The 16,851-nt window shown below is 40.9% G+C and overlaps 1 protein-coding gene across 1 annotated transcript in view; it reads left to right on the plus strand.

Annotated features, from left to right (window-relative positions):
- fhod3b (formin homology 2 domain containing 3b) overlaps positions 1-16,851 on the plus strand; it is an 84,041-nt gene that overhangs the window by 33,213 nt on the left and 33,977 nt on the right. The window contains exon 4 of the mRNA XM_027287163.1: positions 15,634-15,701. Coding sequence (XP_027142964.1) covers positions 15,634-15,701 — 68 coding nt within the window. The remainder of the gene's footprint in view (positions 1-15,633; positions 15,702-16,851) is intronic.

Here is a 16,851-nt window from a genome sequence, read left to right on the forward strand (position 1 = left end):
GGGGGGGATTCTCCCCTGTGGATCCTCAAACATAGTGTATTTTCTTAAAGGAGACAATTAGCTCTTGAAGTGTCAGGTCAGCTCTAGGAGCTGTTGATATCAGGGAGTCAAAGGTCACTTTTGAAGCGGAAAAGGCAGTGTCATGGACCTGCTCCCCCAGTGGGAAAACATTAGCTTTTTTCTTATCTATCTCCTGGGCTTATTTGGATCAGTACCAGATGCTTATTGCTATTACTGTTGTTAATTGCTAATTGTATTGTTGACACATTAAGTTCAAAGTTCAACGCAAGAAAATAATTTTGACTTTTGTCCATTTGCAAATCACATTTTCTTCATATTATTTTCATTTAACAGTGTTTTCATGCATATTTGCAAAAAAAAAAGAGTTTTATCATTGGATTAAATGTTGTAACATTTCAGATTTAACATAAGTGTGTGTTACAGTAGTACAGTAAATGGTGTTTTGTGGTGAAGAGAGAGAGATCGATTTTTAAGAAGGCTTAAGACAGTGGGTGTTTATTATTCATAGTTTATTTTGCCTTTCATCTCTTAAAGCAAAAGTAACATTTCCCATGTAGCCATACTAGCACCGTGGCCCTAGGCATGGTGATGGACCACTTTGGCACAAACTGAAATATCCGGACAACTGTTTAATGGATTCCCATTATATTTGGTACATACATTCATGTGCCTCTCAGCATGAATTGCATTTACTTTGGTGATCTATTTACCTTTCATCTGGTGCTATCATCAGGTACATTTTTGTGAAGTCATTGGACCATCCTACAGGCACTTCTGATGGATAATGATCCTTTTAGTCTTGAACTATTTTCTTATACTGTGCAGTAGTAATTCCACCATTACTGCATGTAAATTTCATGTTCTACAAACATGGTATATGAAAGGTTATCTCGTTCTCTGATGAAGTTTCATAACTCAAAACTGTCATCTTGAATAAACAGAAAAAGAAAATGGATAGTCAACATAACTCAGCAAAGGGCAGACAAAGAAAAGACCAGGAGCTTTCTCTGGGAAATCAAAACAAAGATGCGGCAACCCTGCATGGCTTCACTGTTTGATTACAAATACCACAGCGATGACTTGCCGCCAAAGATGTCATCACATGAAAAGAAACACTATCTTACAAATCACATCTCTGACTACAGCAGGCACTGAAATTTACAAGTTACAAGTTCAAAATAGTTTTGACGCTTTTAAATGTAGCTAGTCTACAACTTGTGTAAGCTGGTAGTAATGTGATTTATTATAGCAGTAGAGTCATTAAATCTTCTCTGCATCCAATCATGGAAAATTTAGAAAAGCGATAATCGGAAAAAAAAAATCCTCTCCACCCCATCATCAAACATATCAACAACAGTCCACTTGAAGGAGACCAAATGAAATAGCACAGCCATTACCCTGACACTGTAAACAAACATGTCTGTTTCCCCCTCTGGATGCCATTAGGAATCTTTCAATATTTGTTTTAGTCATTGAGCAAAATGTGTTTTTTCTTCCTCTTCATACTTCAATAGTATGCAAATCATAGCATTCATTTACAAGCCGCCATTGTTCTCAGTCCAAACACAGCTTGTGTTTGTAAGTCTGTAATTGTGTGGTATATTCTGCTCTGCTTATCTAACCTCGCCTCTTTCTAATCATGTAATATTTAGAATATATAGAGGTTATGGTTACGTTGTCCGCTGGTTAAATCCCATGGCTTTTACAGGGAGTGCAAAGGCCGCTTTGAGGCCTTTATGGAATCCAGCTGGCTTGGTCCAACATTTCCAATGTTCCATCTGAACCAGATCAGAGCCAAGCATAGTCCATTCAGACACCCACTGCTGCCTTAAGAACAGCAAGGGTTTTCAGTGAACATGAACACATTTGTAGAGATTAAACACTGGGATCATGAAGCTGGTTTCATTCCAGTATCTATTGGACCTGCTGATACTAGTCTTACATGGGGACGGAGGTTCCTGGAAACTGCAATAAAACTCATTTTAAATCTCCTGAATGGTGAAATTTGATCTAAATCAGTGAAATTACACCAACCATTAAGCCTTTGATATAGCAGCTGCTAAATGTGAAACTGTGACCCCAGTTCTGCACACACACACACAATCCCATCCTGACTCCACCTATTGTAAAGTATTTAAACTCTCAAACACCCCTAAGCAGGTGTGGCAACATTTCTTTCCCTATAATGACCTACTCCTGTTCATTGTTGTGAATTCACTTAGACACATCCAACTTTTTCAAATACAGCATAAAGCATAGGTATGTTAATGAGAGCATCTTTTTATGAAGTTCTTCCTGTGTTCTGCAGCAGCGCTCATGAGCTTTATGCTGTGATTGTGCCTAACCACTACCAGGTGCGCTTAAAAAGGTTTTGGTGAAACTGGCACAAGGTCAAAACAGAGTGGAAGTAGGGGGGGTTGCGAAAGAGGGGCGAGTACCGGAGGAATGGAGTTGCTTAATGTGAAAACATCAAACGGCCTGAATCTGGTACCAGAGTGTTAGGCTAAGGTGTCTGAACTTGTTACGGTGTGATCATGCAGGGTTGCCTGTTGAAAACTTGTCTCACGCAGACTTCAGAAATCTGCCCCCTCCCTCCAAACTCAGCATTATTGCTTTTTTTTTCTTTGCCTTTTGTCAGAGGCGGTAGGTGGATAAATTGACCTGTATGTAGGTCATGTGAAGTCATAAATATTATTTTCAAGATTTGGCTCTTAAATCTGGCTGATTTTACAGGTAGGCCATGGTCAATCAAGATGAAAGACAAATGAGGTGAGTTGTAAAATTTACAATCCATCATGGTCTCTGTACAACAAGTCCAGTGGGGCAAAGAAAGAAAAAATAATCCTTTCTCCCAACTATGAAATCGTCTGTTTTGAAAGGCATCAGGGCTACACCCTGCAGTACAGCCTCATGCAAACCATACTGAAAAGGTATGTGTGGTCATGCACCGTGTAAGAGAGTCTAAACCAGGCAGCTTTTTTTGATCATACGAGCCAAGTTATTGTTGTACAGTGAATTTGTTCTGGGAATAATCGTAACTATGTGTACAACACAATGCAGTATGTTTGGGGAAATAGGAGGGTTTCACAGTACCTTACCTAATTGGCAGCAAAATCCATCTGTTGAATTTGGTTATTCAAAAGAAAAACTATATTGTCAAAGTAAATATAACAGTGAGTTTGATAAAGAAAACCTTGTGGACAAATGAAAGCTGTTAAGATAGTGTAATATATACATAGAAATGCAGCCTTTAAAACACAGTATTTTAATTTGCGTTTCTTCCAGCGTGATACCAATGTAAATACTGATAAGCTGAGTCGTATTAGCGATTTACTTTTTTTGGGGGGGAAGGGGGTAAAATACCAACACCACCATGTCATCACTTTGACTAAAGTTATGCGAGAGCTTTTTTTTTTTTTCACATTTGTGTCTCCATAGATGTAGATCCAGCCATGCGTAAATCTCACCCCCTGCTGCGCAGAGAGCAAGGTCCTTCTGCAGCTTTATTACACTGACCTCCCGTCTTGTTGGGATAGTTAAACCTGTTAACTCTACTTCTCATGCAAACACAGTGAAGCTTGGAATATAATACCAGACAGAGACCTCTAGGGGTTAGGATGGTAAAGACATCCACTTTACATAGCTCATGAGCTGTAACCAGTCTATAACCAAGTTTTTGATATATTTGTCCATTTATGTTGTTGATTTATTTTATTTACTGTAACATGTTCAAAATGTTAAAAAGTAAAAAAAAATAAAAGTGGTCAGGAATGTTTTTTTTTTTTTTTTAACCTCTTCTGCATTCAGGGATTAAGTCCTGCAGAGAAAAATAATGGAGGGTTGATGCAAATAGACAAAATAAGACATAATAATAAATGGTGTGTATCAGAGTGTGTTGTGTGAGCAAAGCTGTTTTAGCCATTAGTGTTGAAATCTAATCTAATGTATCATTAGTGGCCAAGCTAACCCACTCATTCTGTGTCCGTGTCACGTTTGACAGTCAGATTCATGCACTTAGTAGTAGATTACATTAATCTGGAATTAGTCTTTGAATAACTCTCCCACTCATTGGAGTAACAAGAGTGGCCATATATCCACCCCATTCCTCTCCTGCAACATAAATGTTATGGAGACACTCTAATCCCTCACCATGTGGTTTCTTCTTAAATAATGTGTGTTGTGCTGGGCCCACCTCTTGTCATCCTCATACCACAAATATCTTTTCATTACTTTAAGGTATGTTTTGTTGACGTTGTTTTTTATAGCTTTGGATTGTAATCTTGGCTCTATTGCATCCTTTTTTCCATTGCTCACTCTGTGATATGATGGCTTGCTTTGGCTAAATAAGGAAAGAGAACACTTTGCATTCTTTCTTGCCAAAAGACGGCTGATCCTCTGTAGTGCTGCGAGCCAAAACGCCCTTTCATCCTATCAGAAATTGAGGGTGCTTTACGTGTGCCAGCCAATCCCTTTCCACCTTGACACTGTCATGCTATAGGGATGCATGACTGGCTCCTAATGGTGGTTTTCAAAAATCTCTTAGAGTGATTTATATTGCTAGGGCATGTTTGCTGAAAGCCAGGTATGTCTTTCTTCAATGTGGGCAGCAGTTACTGGTAAAGCAGACCTTGTGCCATCTCGCTTTTCACTGAGGCAGTAATTTTCCCCTTTGTTTTATATTGAAGATACAGGGCTTGTTTAATTTTCCAAGCATGGATATTTTTTCAAAAATATTTTTTCAAAATATGCATACTTCTTTCTAGGAAGACATCAGTTAGGTTGTCAAACAGAAAAACTAATAAAGCACCAGAACGCTGTGCCTTGTTTTAAATGTAGCTCTGCAGTAGCACATTTTGTTCTCCTCTCCTTTTTCAGTTCAGATTTGCTAGTTGTTGAAAATTTGCCCTAAATATTGTTCATTTAGAAAACTTGTTTTTCAAAAACATAACTGCAAACTCAACCCAACAATGCAGGCAATGATTAACTTCATCATTAGGGATTATGCATGGTAGAAAAGCCTTGGTTTCCTTTGGACAGCACTTTGTGGAAAATGCAGTAGATACCCTCTCACGTGACAGATGAATGATGAGGAAGAGGCCCAGCGTACTGCTGAAAAATGTAGACAAGGAGCCTAGTGCAGTATATACTGGCCCATCTCTTGTTGATTTTCCCTGGGTAACATGAGATCGCATAGGTCACTCATATCTATCAAAGGGGTATTATTACATTTTATCTCAAATTTGTGGAGTCGCTCTGTATCGCCTTTCATCATGATGTGGATTAATGTCTGCTGTGTGTATGCGAGTGTGTCAAAGTTTGATGGATTTGAGCTGCAGTTACCTTTCCTCTCCGAGACAGGCCCGGTATGGTACAGTGATCCCAGGGTACCGCTTTGCCGTATTTATTCGACCAGTCCAAATATGTCAGGGGTGTTATGAGGCCCAGTGACACTGGAGAAAAATGACAGTTGACCCTTTCCAACAAGGTGACAGGGAGGATGACATGCTTAAATATTTGAGATATCGCTAAATTTTTCTTCCCACTGTACAATAAATATAAATCAGTCTTGTCTTCCCTTTGATTTGGTAATGCCATCATTAGTGCTGCAGTAAGGTGTCAAAATGTAGCTCTAAGCTGCTTTATAAATCTCTTTAGTGTGCTTGGAATCGAAGCGAGAGTTCAAGTTAGGCCCACATGAAAACAAACTGAGAAAAAAAACATTCATATTGTGTTTTAATAGGTGGTTGTATTTATTTGGGTTGCCAAGCAAATATTAAATCCTTATCGGCCAACGCTAACATGAGTGGGAAATTTCTGATATGATCCATGAGTAATAAAACACACACATCAGTCATTTGGCATTGTTAAGTAGGATTTTGAAGAGAAAGCAGTCAGTCATGTTGATTGTAAATTTGTTCCAGTTGAGTAAACAGGTTGGCCCCAGAGGACAAAACAGGTCTTTCAGACCTTTTGACTGCCCGTGCCAAACATGGATTATATTCATTTCAATGACACCTCAAAATAAAGCAGTGTCTGTCCAAACAAAACACCTCTTTAAAATTGAGATAATAATAAGACAATTCAGGATGAATCTGTCTCCCTGGAGCCATGAGAAATGTTCTGTTTTAGTGCATTTCATGAATATTTTCAGCCTTTATTAGACAGAGTGAGACAGGAAAAAGGGGTAGAGAGGGAGGGGATGACATGGCCGCAGGTTGGAATCTAACCCAGTCTGCTGCGGTGAGGACTCCTGAGTGCATTTTATGTATTTTAAACAATTGCAACTGGACTGTAATTACATGTTTCATTTACAATGTAAGTCTGCAGTAAGCTTGAATCTCATGCCTCTCTAATTACAGTCTGCTTTTCATATAAATCCTTTTTATCTTGCCTCTTTGGTTGTCAATGGTGCTGACTTGACCCTTCCCCGGGGTCTGCTATCTGTCAACAGTCAGATCACACTTCACACCCAGCTCGGCAAATCAAAACCAGTGCCAAGGTGCGACAAATTGACATGACAGGGCACTCATTGAGAGTCATTGTGACTGATATTTATGATCACAAGATTACCACAAAGAATAATTTGTACTGCATTTTACGTCCATCCATATCTGTTAAAGCTGGACTGCATTTTGATAAAGCTCATTCCTCCTTGTTCTTCCTCCTTGAATTCATTCCAAATCTATGAATACTTTGAAGGCCAGATCCAAAAGGGTAAGACTATAAAAACAAGCTCATGCACTAGCTTGTTTGATGATTGTACTGTAGGTAACAACTGTGCCAGTCTGATTGTGGATCGGGATCAAAGATAATGACCTGCACTTCACACAGCCAAGAAATGAGTAGTGTTTCAAGATATATGGTATGTGAAAGAAAGAGAGCTTGGGCTTCACAACTCTGTGAGGATTGTCCATACTTGTACAATTCTCTGCTTCATTTGGAGCCTGAGTTTCCCACATACAACTTGAAGCCCTGCTCTTACAGACAGAGAACACATTTTATCCCTTGTTTTCAGTTTTCTGACAATGCCCAATGAGTTTTTTGATGGCTTGTTTAACCTAGGAGGTAGGAGAGGTTTGTTGAGTTGCAATGAATCATCCAGTATATTAAAAGAGTTGGAGATACATAGTTTTCGTTGGACAGTGATGCTGTCTTTTCTCCACCTTGTCAAAGGTGTCCATATGTCTCTGACTGCTGGAAGTAATTACCTTGGGTCATTATGGGTTGTGAGCAACACTGATGACAGAGGAGCTCTTATTAGACAGCATGTCAGGTTAACTAGATTGTGTCCTTACCAAAGCTACTGACAGACAGGTGCCAAATGCTCTCCTCTTCCTCACTGAGGAGACCAGAGGAAACACATTTTACCCTGGAAGAAAGAAAAATGGAATTGGAAGGAGACCGCAATGGGTCCCACTTATGCATAAACCAGGTGTTTTTAGAGGAAGACTGTGTGAGATGGAAGAGCTTTTTTCCATTTCTTTTCCATTAAGTACAGTCACAGTGTGGCCGGTATGGAAATGAGATGGTGTGCTATCACAGATGTGTGTGCTTCCACATCGGTCAGCTGCCTATTCCTAGAGCAGAGTCTGAAATAGATGTGGTCTCAGGCACAACTGTGTTTATTGGACAGAGTTTGCACTGGTGCATTTCCCCACGTGTCAGGTTGTTAAGAATAAGAGGGAGCAGGGTAAGTCAGGGGCAGAGAGAAAGCCAAGAGGAGTGAGGGAGGAAGAGGGGAATGGAGTAGTGGAGAGAGTCACTGAGGTCATTGTTAAGAATATTTTCCATCCCTACTTTAGGAATTAAAAAAAAACATTTAACATTCTCTTTTAATTGCAAGTACATGATATGAAACGTTTTTGATTCTAAGGATCATAAAGTTGAGAAATTGAGAAAAGCAGTTGGCTTTGTGGACTTGTCTTTTTTGGGTACAAAGATAAAAATCCCCAAATAAAAAAAAGGCCTACAGCATGTGTGCACATACATGATAGTAGGGGAATATAGTGTATGGACTGAGATTTTAAATTCTTACTTTTAAAGCATCTGGTCCTGCATCTATAGGCACATGGCTGGTTTTTACTGCACTAAAAAAAGCTGTTTGGCTGAAGCAGCTGCCAAGCAACACATGGGGAAAAGCCTTGACCCAACCTCCTTCCAACTTTATATACAGAGATTATTAGAGGAGCATTCACCAGCCGAGTCACAGAAATAATACTAATGACCAGCTTTACCTCTGTCAGCAGTCATCATAACTTTATGGTGCGTTGCTTTAACTATGTTAGAGCACCACCAACCAACAAATCAGTCCCACAATTGTCGATCTCCCAGTTTATATCTGTGTCATGCTTTTGTCTGGTCTGCTGAATGAGTTACATGCCTATGCTCCGCTCTCCGCTCCACTACCTATTTGTGTCAGCGGTGGCGAGTGTGGGGAAACCCCGCTGAGGAGGTGAAAGGGGGCAGTGGGCTACAAAAAAAGCAGAGGGAAGAAAAGAGGGGTATTTACTGGGGTAGGGGTGGGGGTGTAGTAAGGGTTGCCCCACCTGGTAGCTAAGGAATGACTCATTAGACAGGCAGGCACTAATGAAAGATTTGTCTGTCCTCACATTGGCCTTGCTGTCATGTCTCTCTTCTCGTCTGGAATTCTGCAGATTCCACCCTTGCTTTCCTCGACTGTTTCTCTTTGACAGCGTCAGATAGTATCTTGACGGCTGGTTAACGTACAGTTTATTGAAGAGACTTACCAAGAGATGATTAGCCTGCCATGCCCTTTAAGTGCTCTGCCGAACATGTTTGCAAGAATAATGAAAAGGTGTATGAGGTTAAATGGTAGGATTTTTGCTGCAGAACTACTTAAGTAAAAACTATTTGGACTACTTACTATTCCAAGCTAAAAGACAAATGCCATTGCTGCCTTCCAGAAGAATTACTGTGACTGACAAAAACATAAACTTTCACTGAAGGTCTTGTGTAAACACATCAATAAACACAACAATCCAATTTCCCCATTTCCATCGAGGGACAATGAATGCCGTTGAGCTCTGTGGGCCGGGTTTTGTGTTTATTGGAACTAAGCTGTGGTATGCCTTGGTATCAAATGTCTCTGCCAGGATAGAGTGTCGCAGCCCAGAAACCTGATCTCCTCACTGCTCCTGTGAGATTTTAGACACCGTGCTCTCCTACACTACGTGCAGAGGAAGTCTAGGTACAACATCCGTGAAGGAAATCAAATCAAAATGAATTTGTTTGGTTTATTTGCATGTTCATAACACTGAGAGAACATGTGTCCAGGATTTAATGGTGAACCTCGCAAGATCATGTATGAAAGCTCCTCATATAGCAATTATCTCTATCACTGACACACAAAGACAGCACATGCTACTCTTTACATCCTGCACTCTATGTTAACTCTTTTCTCAAGCCAGATTTATTAGTTATTTTGATGTTGATCTTGTCCCATGCCTTAGCTATGTGTCTACTTAAAGACTTTCTCACCCTGTGGGTCCATGCAGGCTCCCTGTGAGGCCTGCTCCCCAGTGACAGGGGCTTCTTTAGTCTGTGTGGCCCGACTCAGTTTTCCTTAATCTAAACCATCGTCTCCATATGTCTCTCATCACAACTTCCAAAGCATTTGAATAAACTTCAGGCAACAGGAACAAATTAATTAATGTCTTTATTCCTCTGTGCACTTTGTAAACTGTCTGTGTGAGAGTGTGTGTTTAATCTTACACGTGTGCAGCGCATGTTCATGTACATCCGCACACATCCACATACACATACTTTGCCCATTTAACTGTCTTGATCCACTTTTCAGTTGCACTCAAAACCCAAACAAGCTGAAAGTGATCTCATTCTTACCTGCATTCCCGCATAATGATTTCCACCTGAGTGCTATAATTTGCTTTTATTGACCCATCATTCACCTTATGTTTTTGTTCAGTGAGAAAGGGATAAAAAGAGCAGTAGAAACCCCAGTCCACAAAGTAGCATGTTACAAGCCCATGCACATGTTGGGAGGTCTCCCACCTTAATTACTTGTGTTTTCTCTTCATAAATTTTGGACCAGGAGGTTTCCCTTACAGGGTGAGAAAGGAGAAAAAAGGAAAAAAAACGTGAAGGAAGCACTGTTGATGTTGTTGCACTGTTGTGTTTCGTGACAGCAGAGGAGGGACATTACGCATACTGTAAACTCAAGGGTTTCTCATGAAAATTCCAGGGGACAAAAATGAAAGATGGGTCCCTTTATCCTTACATATGGCAGGCAGTGATGTGGCGATGCTGGCTCACAAAAGACTGTGGTCTCCCAGATGGCTACAGTTTGCCCGAGTTCAGTCTGACCGCCGTCACCTCTCACAGAGTCTGTGGCCTTTACTGACCAGTGGAACGGGCTCCAGGCTCTCTGAGACGGGGCTAAATGCAGACATGGGCAGGGCACTGGCTTGGGACTGGAGTCCACTCTAAGATTCAGCTTTGACCAGCACAAACTGACCTTGATTCCTGCGAAACTTTTCCTGCACAAAAACACAGTACATACTGTATCCTGCCATTTGATTAATGCAGATTGTAGCTTATTAGTTGGTTACCTTTACCAGGATTCACCCATGTGATCTGATGCTTTTTTTTTAATTTCCAAATTAAATATGTTGCACAAAAGGAGGATCAAAGCAGCTCCATGCAGGACATAGAGCACTGCCTATGAGGCAGTTCAGGCTAACGACTTGCTACTGTTACACTGACTCATGACAAATTCTACTTACAGCAACATGCATGCAGTGCCCTCGGCTATAAACCAGTATATTTTTAAGCTGACTGTACTTTCCCCACTCTAGTCCTCTACCAATGCTTGTTGTGCTTGAAAACATGACTGGTGTTGCTTATTTAGGTTTTATAAGGCTAGTCTGAGCTGAGCTTTGACCACGCAACGAAGGGGTGAGAGAAAAAGGGGTTATCTGTGGTGTCACGACCGAAATAAAGCTTTGGCTCGAAGCAGGTCAGATGTTAGAATGTTTTTTCTCCCCTACCTCCTCCAAAGAAACTCAAAATGTTTGCTGTTTTTACTTATGTCAGTTTACTAGTTGAAGCAGTAAGAGTAACACAGCACCCACACCAAGTGGGTGATGACACAATCATTATTCAGTTTTGTTTTCTGAATCCTGTTTTGCAGTTTCCTCCTGGGGTGGTAGTAAATACAGCCTCATACTGTACTGTATTCTTCTCAATGTTAGCATCTCCGCATCCCACATGAAAGCTGTTGATTTGATTGTGTATTGTTAAGACAGTTTTATATACAATCATCAGTACAATGCTAGGGATCTTCCTCTTCAGCTTTTTGTCTGACAGCTCCACTCCTGAAAGCAAACAGTTTAATTTACAGTGGTGAGTGCAGGGTTGTCCTGCTCAGTGGGGTCTTTGTGGGTTTCCTGGCTGTGCTTTGGATGTGGTTTATGTGTTCCGCCTGCTGTGCAAAGTATGAGCAGCGGTAGTCATCCCTTTCATTTTATGGCACGTTCTGGAAATATGGGCATGTGAGCAGATGAGAAACTGAGCATGTCAGATGTGTTTTGCTTGTGGAAAATAAGTAAAGTTAATGACTTTATTGGCAAACAAATTTTGATGAGTTTGTGAGCCATGCAGTAGTGAGGAGGTGGGGACTGGTCTTGGGTTGAGGTTGGCATGCGAAGATAAATAAAAAGTGACCCATGACTCACATGAAACAGCATTACTGGAATGTGCTGGCACTGACGCAGAGGCATCAGAAGGTGTCAAGAGCAGCACAAGACAGATTTGCTTCTAAAAGTTGTCCCCTCAGCAGTAGCACAACCATCCATGAATGTCCTGAATGTATCAGGCCCCACAGCAGGTTTCTCTTCACCCTCCTACCCTGAGTACTTCAGCACATTCCTGATGATTATAGAAATGCCGTTACTACTTTTATGATTGTTATAATTACGAGGCCATTACATCCCTGTAGCCATTCCAGCTGAGAAAATGTGACTGGATTGCAATTTAAGAAGAGAAAACAGCTGCTCCCTTTGGTACATCAGTATGAGACATAAAAAGGTAACCCACTTTCACTCCATTGAGTCATCCCACTGTCAGATTCTTGTCAGTAAATGCCTAAGGTGAAATTAAAGATGACAGGGCAAAAATGGGTTGCTTGTCCTCAGCTGCACTCCCCCATTGTTTTATTTTAAGGGTGTGTTGAATTAACACGGTTAGATGGCTTTTTAGCCATATAGGTATATTATATTAATCTTAAAATCAGATCCTGGAGAGCTACTTGGTTGCTGCAATTTGTTTGTGTTCTTATTAGAGTTGTATTTTGGCTCCGCTCCAATCTGAATTGTAAGATGGATCGGAAATGCTCAGAATATCTTGCAGTGGCCGTACTCTTGTCTTGTAAGTTTGCCTTGGTCCAATAGCAAACCCATGACAAATGTACAGAGCTATTGAGTTTGGTTGGTTTTTTACTAAATAGGGAAATGCAAAAGGCCCATACTTTTGGGTGCATATTTGTGCCAAATGGTATGGAACTAATCTCCCCGGAGCTATTTCTCATTAGAGATGGGCCTCTCGGAGGTGTATCAGTGTATGTCTGTACTGCGGACAGGGACAGGGAACGAACTGTCTGTGCCTGCAGATGGGCTTCATTTAGTGCTGGGCAGGAATAACTTTCTGACAGTTTCATTGTGGTTCAAACTTCAGGGCTAAGTAGAGGAGCATAAACCTTAGTGTGATTGGCAGTGGAATATAAAAAAAATTGCATGTAAGATTGTTTGCTGATGGACATACACATACAAACCATGTACCCAGGTGCTAATGCATCACTGTTAAAGTGCCGTGCTGTGATCTAGCCAGAATCATCAGCGGTTGCTCAGTAGTCCTGGGTATGATTTATCTACCAACTGTTTAACATTCAGTCCATGAGGAAGTGCAGTCAAGGCTTTAAGAAGAAAAAAGACCTCACTGATACAACACTCGGGTTTAAGTATGACCACAAATCAAGTTTGCTTTGTATGGTGAAGGTGTGATGAGTAACCCAGAGCAGCTCCCTCTGTCTTTCCACTTCAGTGATCAGAGAGCTTGTCTATTTAGATCACTAATCTAAACTCTGAGTCAACTTCTTGAGGTACAGGGCAATGGATGTGGTCTTACCTTGACCTGCAGGGGCGGGTGCAGTAGTTAAAAAGCTTTAACCACAGACATGAGCGCTTTATGAAACATATCTGCCAGAGCAAATAAAACCTGTGCTCGCAGATTAGCCTGGTTCCCAGGCTGATAAATTAAATACACATAATATTGTAAAGAATATTAATTAATTATCATTACTATTATTCAGTGTATATATTATCGCAATGATGACAATGATAAAAATAGAATGAGGTGTTTGAAAGAGTTGTAAAAATGTGTCATTTTGAGAGGAGATTTAAAAGATGATGCCGACTTGGCAAGGAGTTCTACAGCTGGGGGGCCCAAACCGAAAAGGCCCGGTCACAGTTCCTTCCTGTTATTTATAAAGACACAAATCACCAACGTCACACAGCTTCCCCCTTTTAATAACTCTTCACCCAAAGAAATTTATTTCTTGTGGATGTTGTTGCCAGTGACTGGCCATGACTGTTCTTTAAAAGACCAACGCTCATCTAGTCATCATACATCTCAGCCATGTACGGCACAGAATGTGCAAAACATTAGAGTCATAAATAAGAAACAAGACATCTTCTAAAGATAAGGAACTCTTGCTGGAACTGGATTGTGAGGTGTTTGATTTCAGTGTGCAGCCTCATCAAATACAAGCCTTTTAACCACATATGGCCTAGTCCCAGGCTGTCTGCATTGCAGATGCATCTCCAGTGTCATGACTGTCTGAAGTCGAGTAGATTACACCAATAATATGAAGTGTGAGTTACACAGCTGTGGACAACCTTACCCTGCGATGACATGTCCTAAAACATGGCAGCAAGTTTTAATCCAGAAATGTAATACAGACAGTCAAACCAAAGTTTGTCTCATACCTAACATTAGTAAGATAGATTGAAGATATTTGTTATTTATTCTGTTTTGTTGTTGTTGTTGTTGTTGTTTTCAATGCATTCTCTCCACAATTGTTTTGTTCTTTTCACAGGGGTGGGGGGTGGAGTTCATGATGCTGCATTGTTGTCTCAGTGGGTCTCTATATACTAGCTATCACCGCATGTAAAGTTTTATGTGTGTTGTGAGGCACCCAAAGACATCTAGACCACGACTACTTGCTCTGTCTGGTCCACCAGCGTCTACAAGTAGCCTGTGTGTGCCCACAGAACTGGCAACACACACACCCTCCCTCTCTCTCTCTCTCTCTCTCTCTCTCTCTCTCTCTCTCTCTGTCTCAGTTCATCAGTTGAAGGGACAACAATGAATAGAGGTCTGTTGCTGTGAATCCCAAGCGTATGCGCTCATTGGTGTGTGTTTCTCACACTTTTGAATAGAATTAGTTGGAGGCTGTTTACAAAGACAAGGAGCTCTCAGGGCACAGCTCATTTGTGAGTGTATATGTGAATGAGAATGCAACATCTACACATGTTGTGTCTGCTTATTTGCTTCTTTTAATTGCATGTTTGGCTATTCAGGTTTTAACTAAAACATGCCCATGCACCAACGGTGGGTGATGAATCATCCTCCTGCAGTGGTGCAACAAACAGACTAGAGGCACAGTGCAAAGTGCTTTATGTGGGAGGGGTGAAACTGCCTGACTGTGTTCATGCGTGGTTGTGCCCATGCCAGTCTCCTGTCAAATCTTTGCCTTCTAAGACAAGACGTCATGCCTTCAAGCCAAAGGCGACAGACTAAAGAGCCATTTAGCATCACAATAAAAGGCAGCGCAAAAAAAAAATGCTGAGAGAGAAGCAGGATGTGAGGGGTATTAAACTGCACTGGTCTCTGCTGTTCTGTATGTTGCTGTATCTGCAGGCAGTTTTTGCTGAGTCAGAGAGGGTTCACTCAGCAGTGATGAGTGAGCTACAAGGATTGTGCTCAATGCTGCCACTCCCTGGCAGACTGCACACAGGGTGAAGGATTGTCAGAGTAGTTGCAGGAAATGTTCACCTCTATCACAAGCATCCGTCATCCGCCATGTGTCTCCTTTGTTATTCTGCGGCGTTTCCATAACTGATTAATGGGTGTATTGTGTCTTAGCCGTTGTGGTGGCTATTGGCTTAAGTTTCTGCCGTGACTTTGTATTATGGTAAGTTACAGATATGGCTTTGTCAGCAGGAAACATCCACTGTTCACTAACAATCCACAGATGTGCTCTGAGTTGCTCCCACTGTTCTTTTGCTTTCACTATTCCTCTTGCAGGATATTTTTCACATTTAGCTATTCGGGGATAATTGATGCCAATGTTTTGATACAGGATTGATAGAGAAATGTGTAGTTCATCATGTAAATGATGATGTGATACACTAAAACACTTGTAGATAGGGACCTTATTTTTCAAGAGACATCACAATGATTCTGAATCTCATCTCCATTTGTTTTGTTAACTTTTCGCATGACAGCATCATCGAAAAATACCACATGTGTGCCTGTCAGCTGATTTTTTTCCACTCTGTCCTTTTTCTCTCCACACAGAAAAACTCTACAACTCAACTGGACGGGAGCTACGCAGAGCCCTCTTTTCCCTCAAGCAGATTTTCCAGGTAATTATTTCTATTTTAGCTTCTCTCAAGAATCAGCTTACAAGATCCAGTGAATTCCCTTTCTATTTATGTTTTTCATGATCTCGGGGCATTTTCCAAAAATGCAGCATTTTTTTTTTTTACCATGTGAAGTATCTATCTGCTGTTCTCCAGGCCTCTAAACATTCCTATGCATGTACACACACTTTAGCATGCAAGAATTGTATGCAGTGTGCACACATGCATCACTGCCCACACATGCACACTTGGACACAGCATTGTTTTCTTGAGGTGGAGTTGTTGCTGCAGAGAGTCTGCCTTCGTGGCAGCTGTGGAGTGTTCAGGTCTGGTCATACTTCACACACTGGGGCTGGGCTGGGCTGGCCTGGTGGGCAGTCGGCCATAGAGGGGGAGGGTTAACCGACTGCTAGATGGAAAAGAGAGCAACAGGCGCTGATGCATGGCCAGACTAGATTAGAATAGCTCACATTTTATACTGTGAGTGGCTTTGTGGGACTTTACTTGTAGAGACTATTTGTGATTCTTGTTGTGTAATAAAATGTCTACTTGGCCTGATTTCTGTATTACTTTTCTACACTGCAGTAGTGCGGTGGAGCCTGTATGAGTCTTAAATCGCAGAGTCAGCAACAGGTGTGAGACATGCAGGTGGTTTTGTCATTGAGGACAAAATGTGGGATGAAGTGAGGAGGCCAAAGCAACAGGAATCTGAGCATACTGCAAGCATATTGCAATGCTCATTGCACTTACAGTAGCTAAGCCTGTAAAAATAACAGATGATAGAAAATTTATTCAACTGAGGATGTCATAGAGGCAGAATTGAGAGATGTGCTCATGCTCTTTGGCAAATACAACCTGTTTTCTGCACAGCTAATGGTTTATTTCATTCCTTGATAATACAGTACAAAGTGTTGTTTAGCAATGCAAGTTAAAGCAAAAGAAAGGTTTGTCGTGTTGCATTAAACTTTATACATTAAGCATTAATAAATCAGTACACATCATAACAAGTAAGTTATTTGTCCACTGTGTGCATAAGACATACATATATATTTCAGGTCATCATAAATCACAGTTTCTGCCAATTTCTTTGGGTTTAATTTATTTATTTATCACATAAAAACATTTTAAGTCATTGGAAAGAGTTGTATGAACT

Source organism: Larimichthys crocea, chromosome XIII (genome assembly GCF_000972845.2).
Source record: "Larimichthys crocea isolate SSNF chromosome XIII, L_crocea_2.0, whole genome shotgun sequence".
Taxonomy (NCBI): domain Eukaryota; kingdom Metazoa; phylum Chordata; class Actinopteri; family Sciaenidae; genus Larimichthys; species Larimichthys crocea.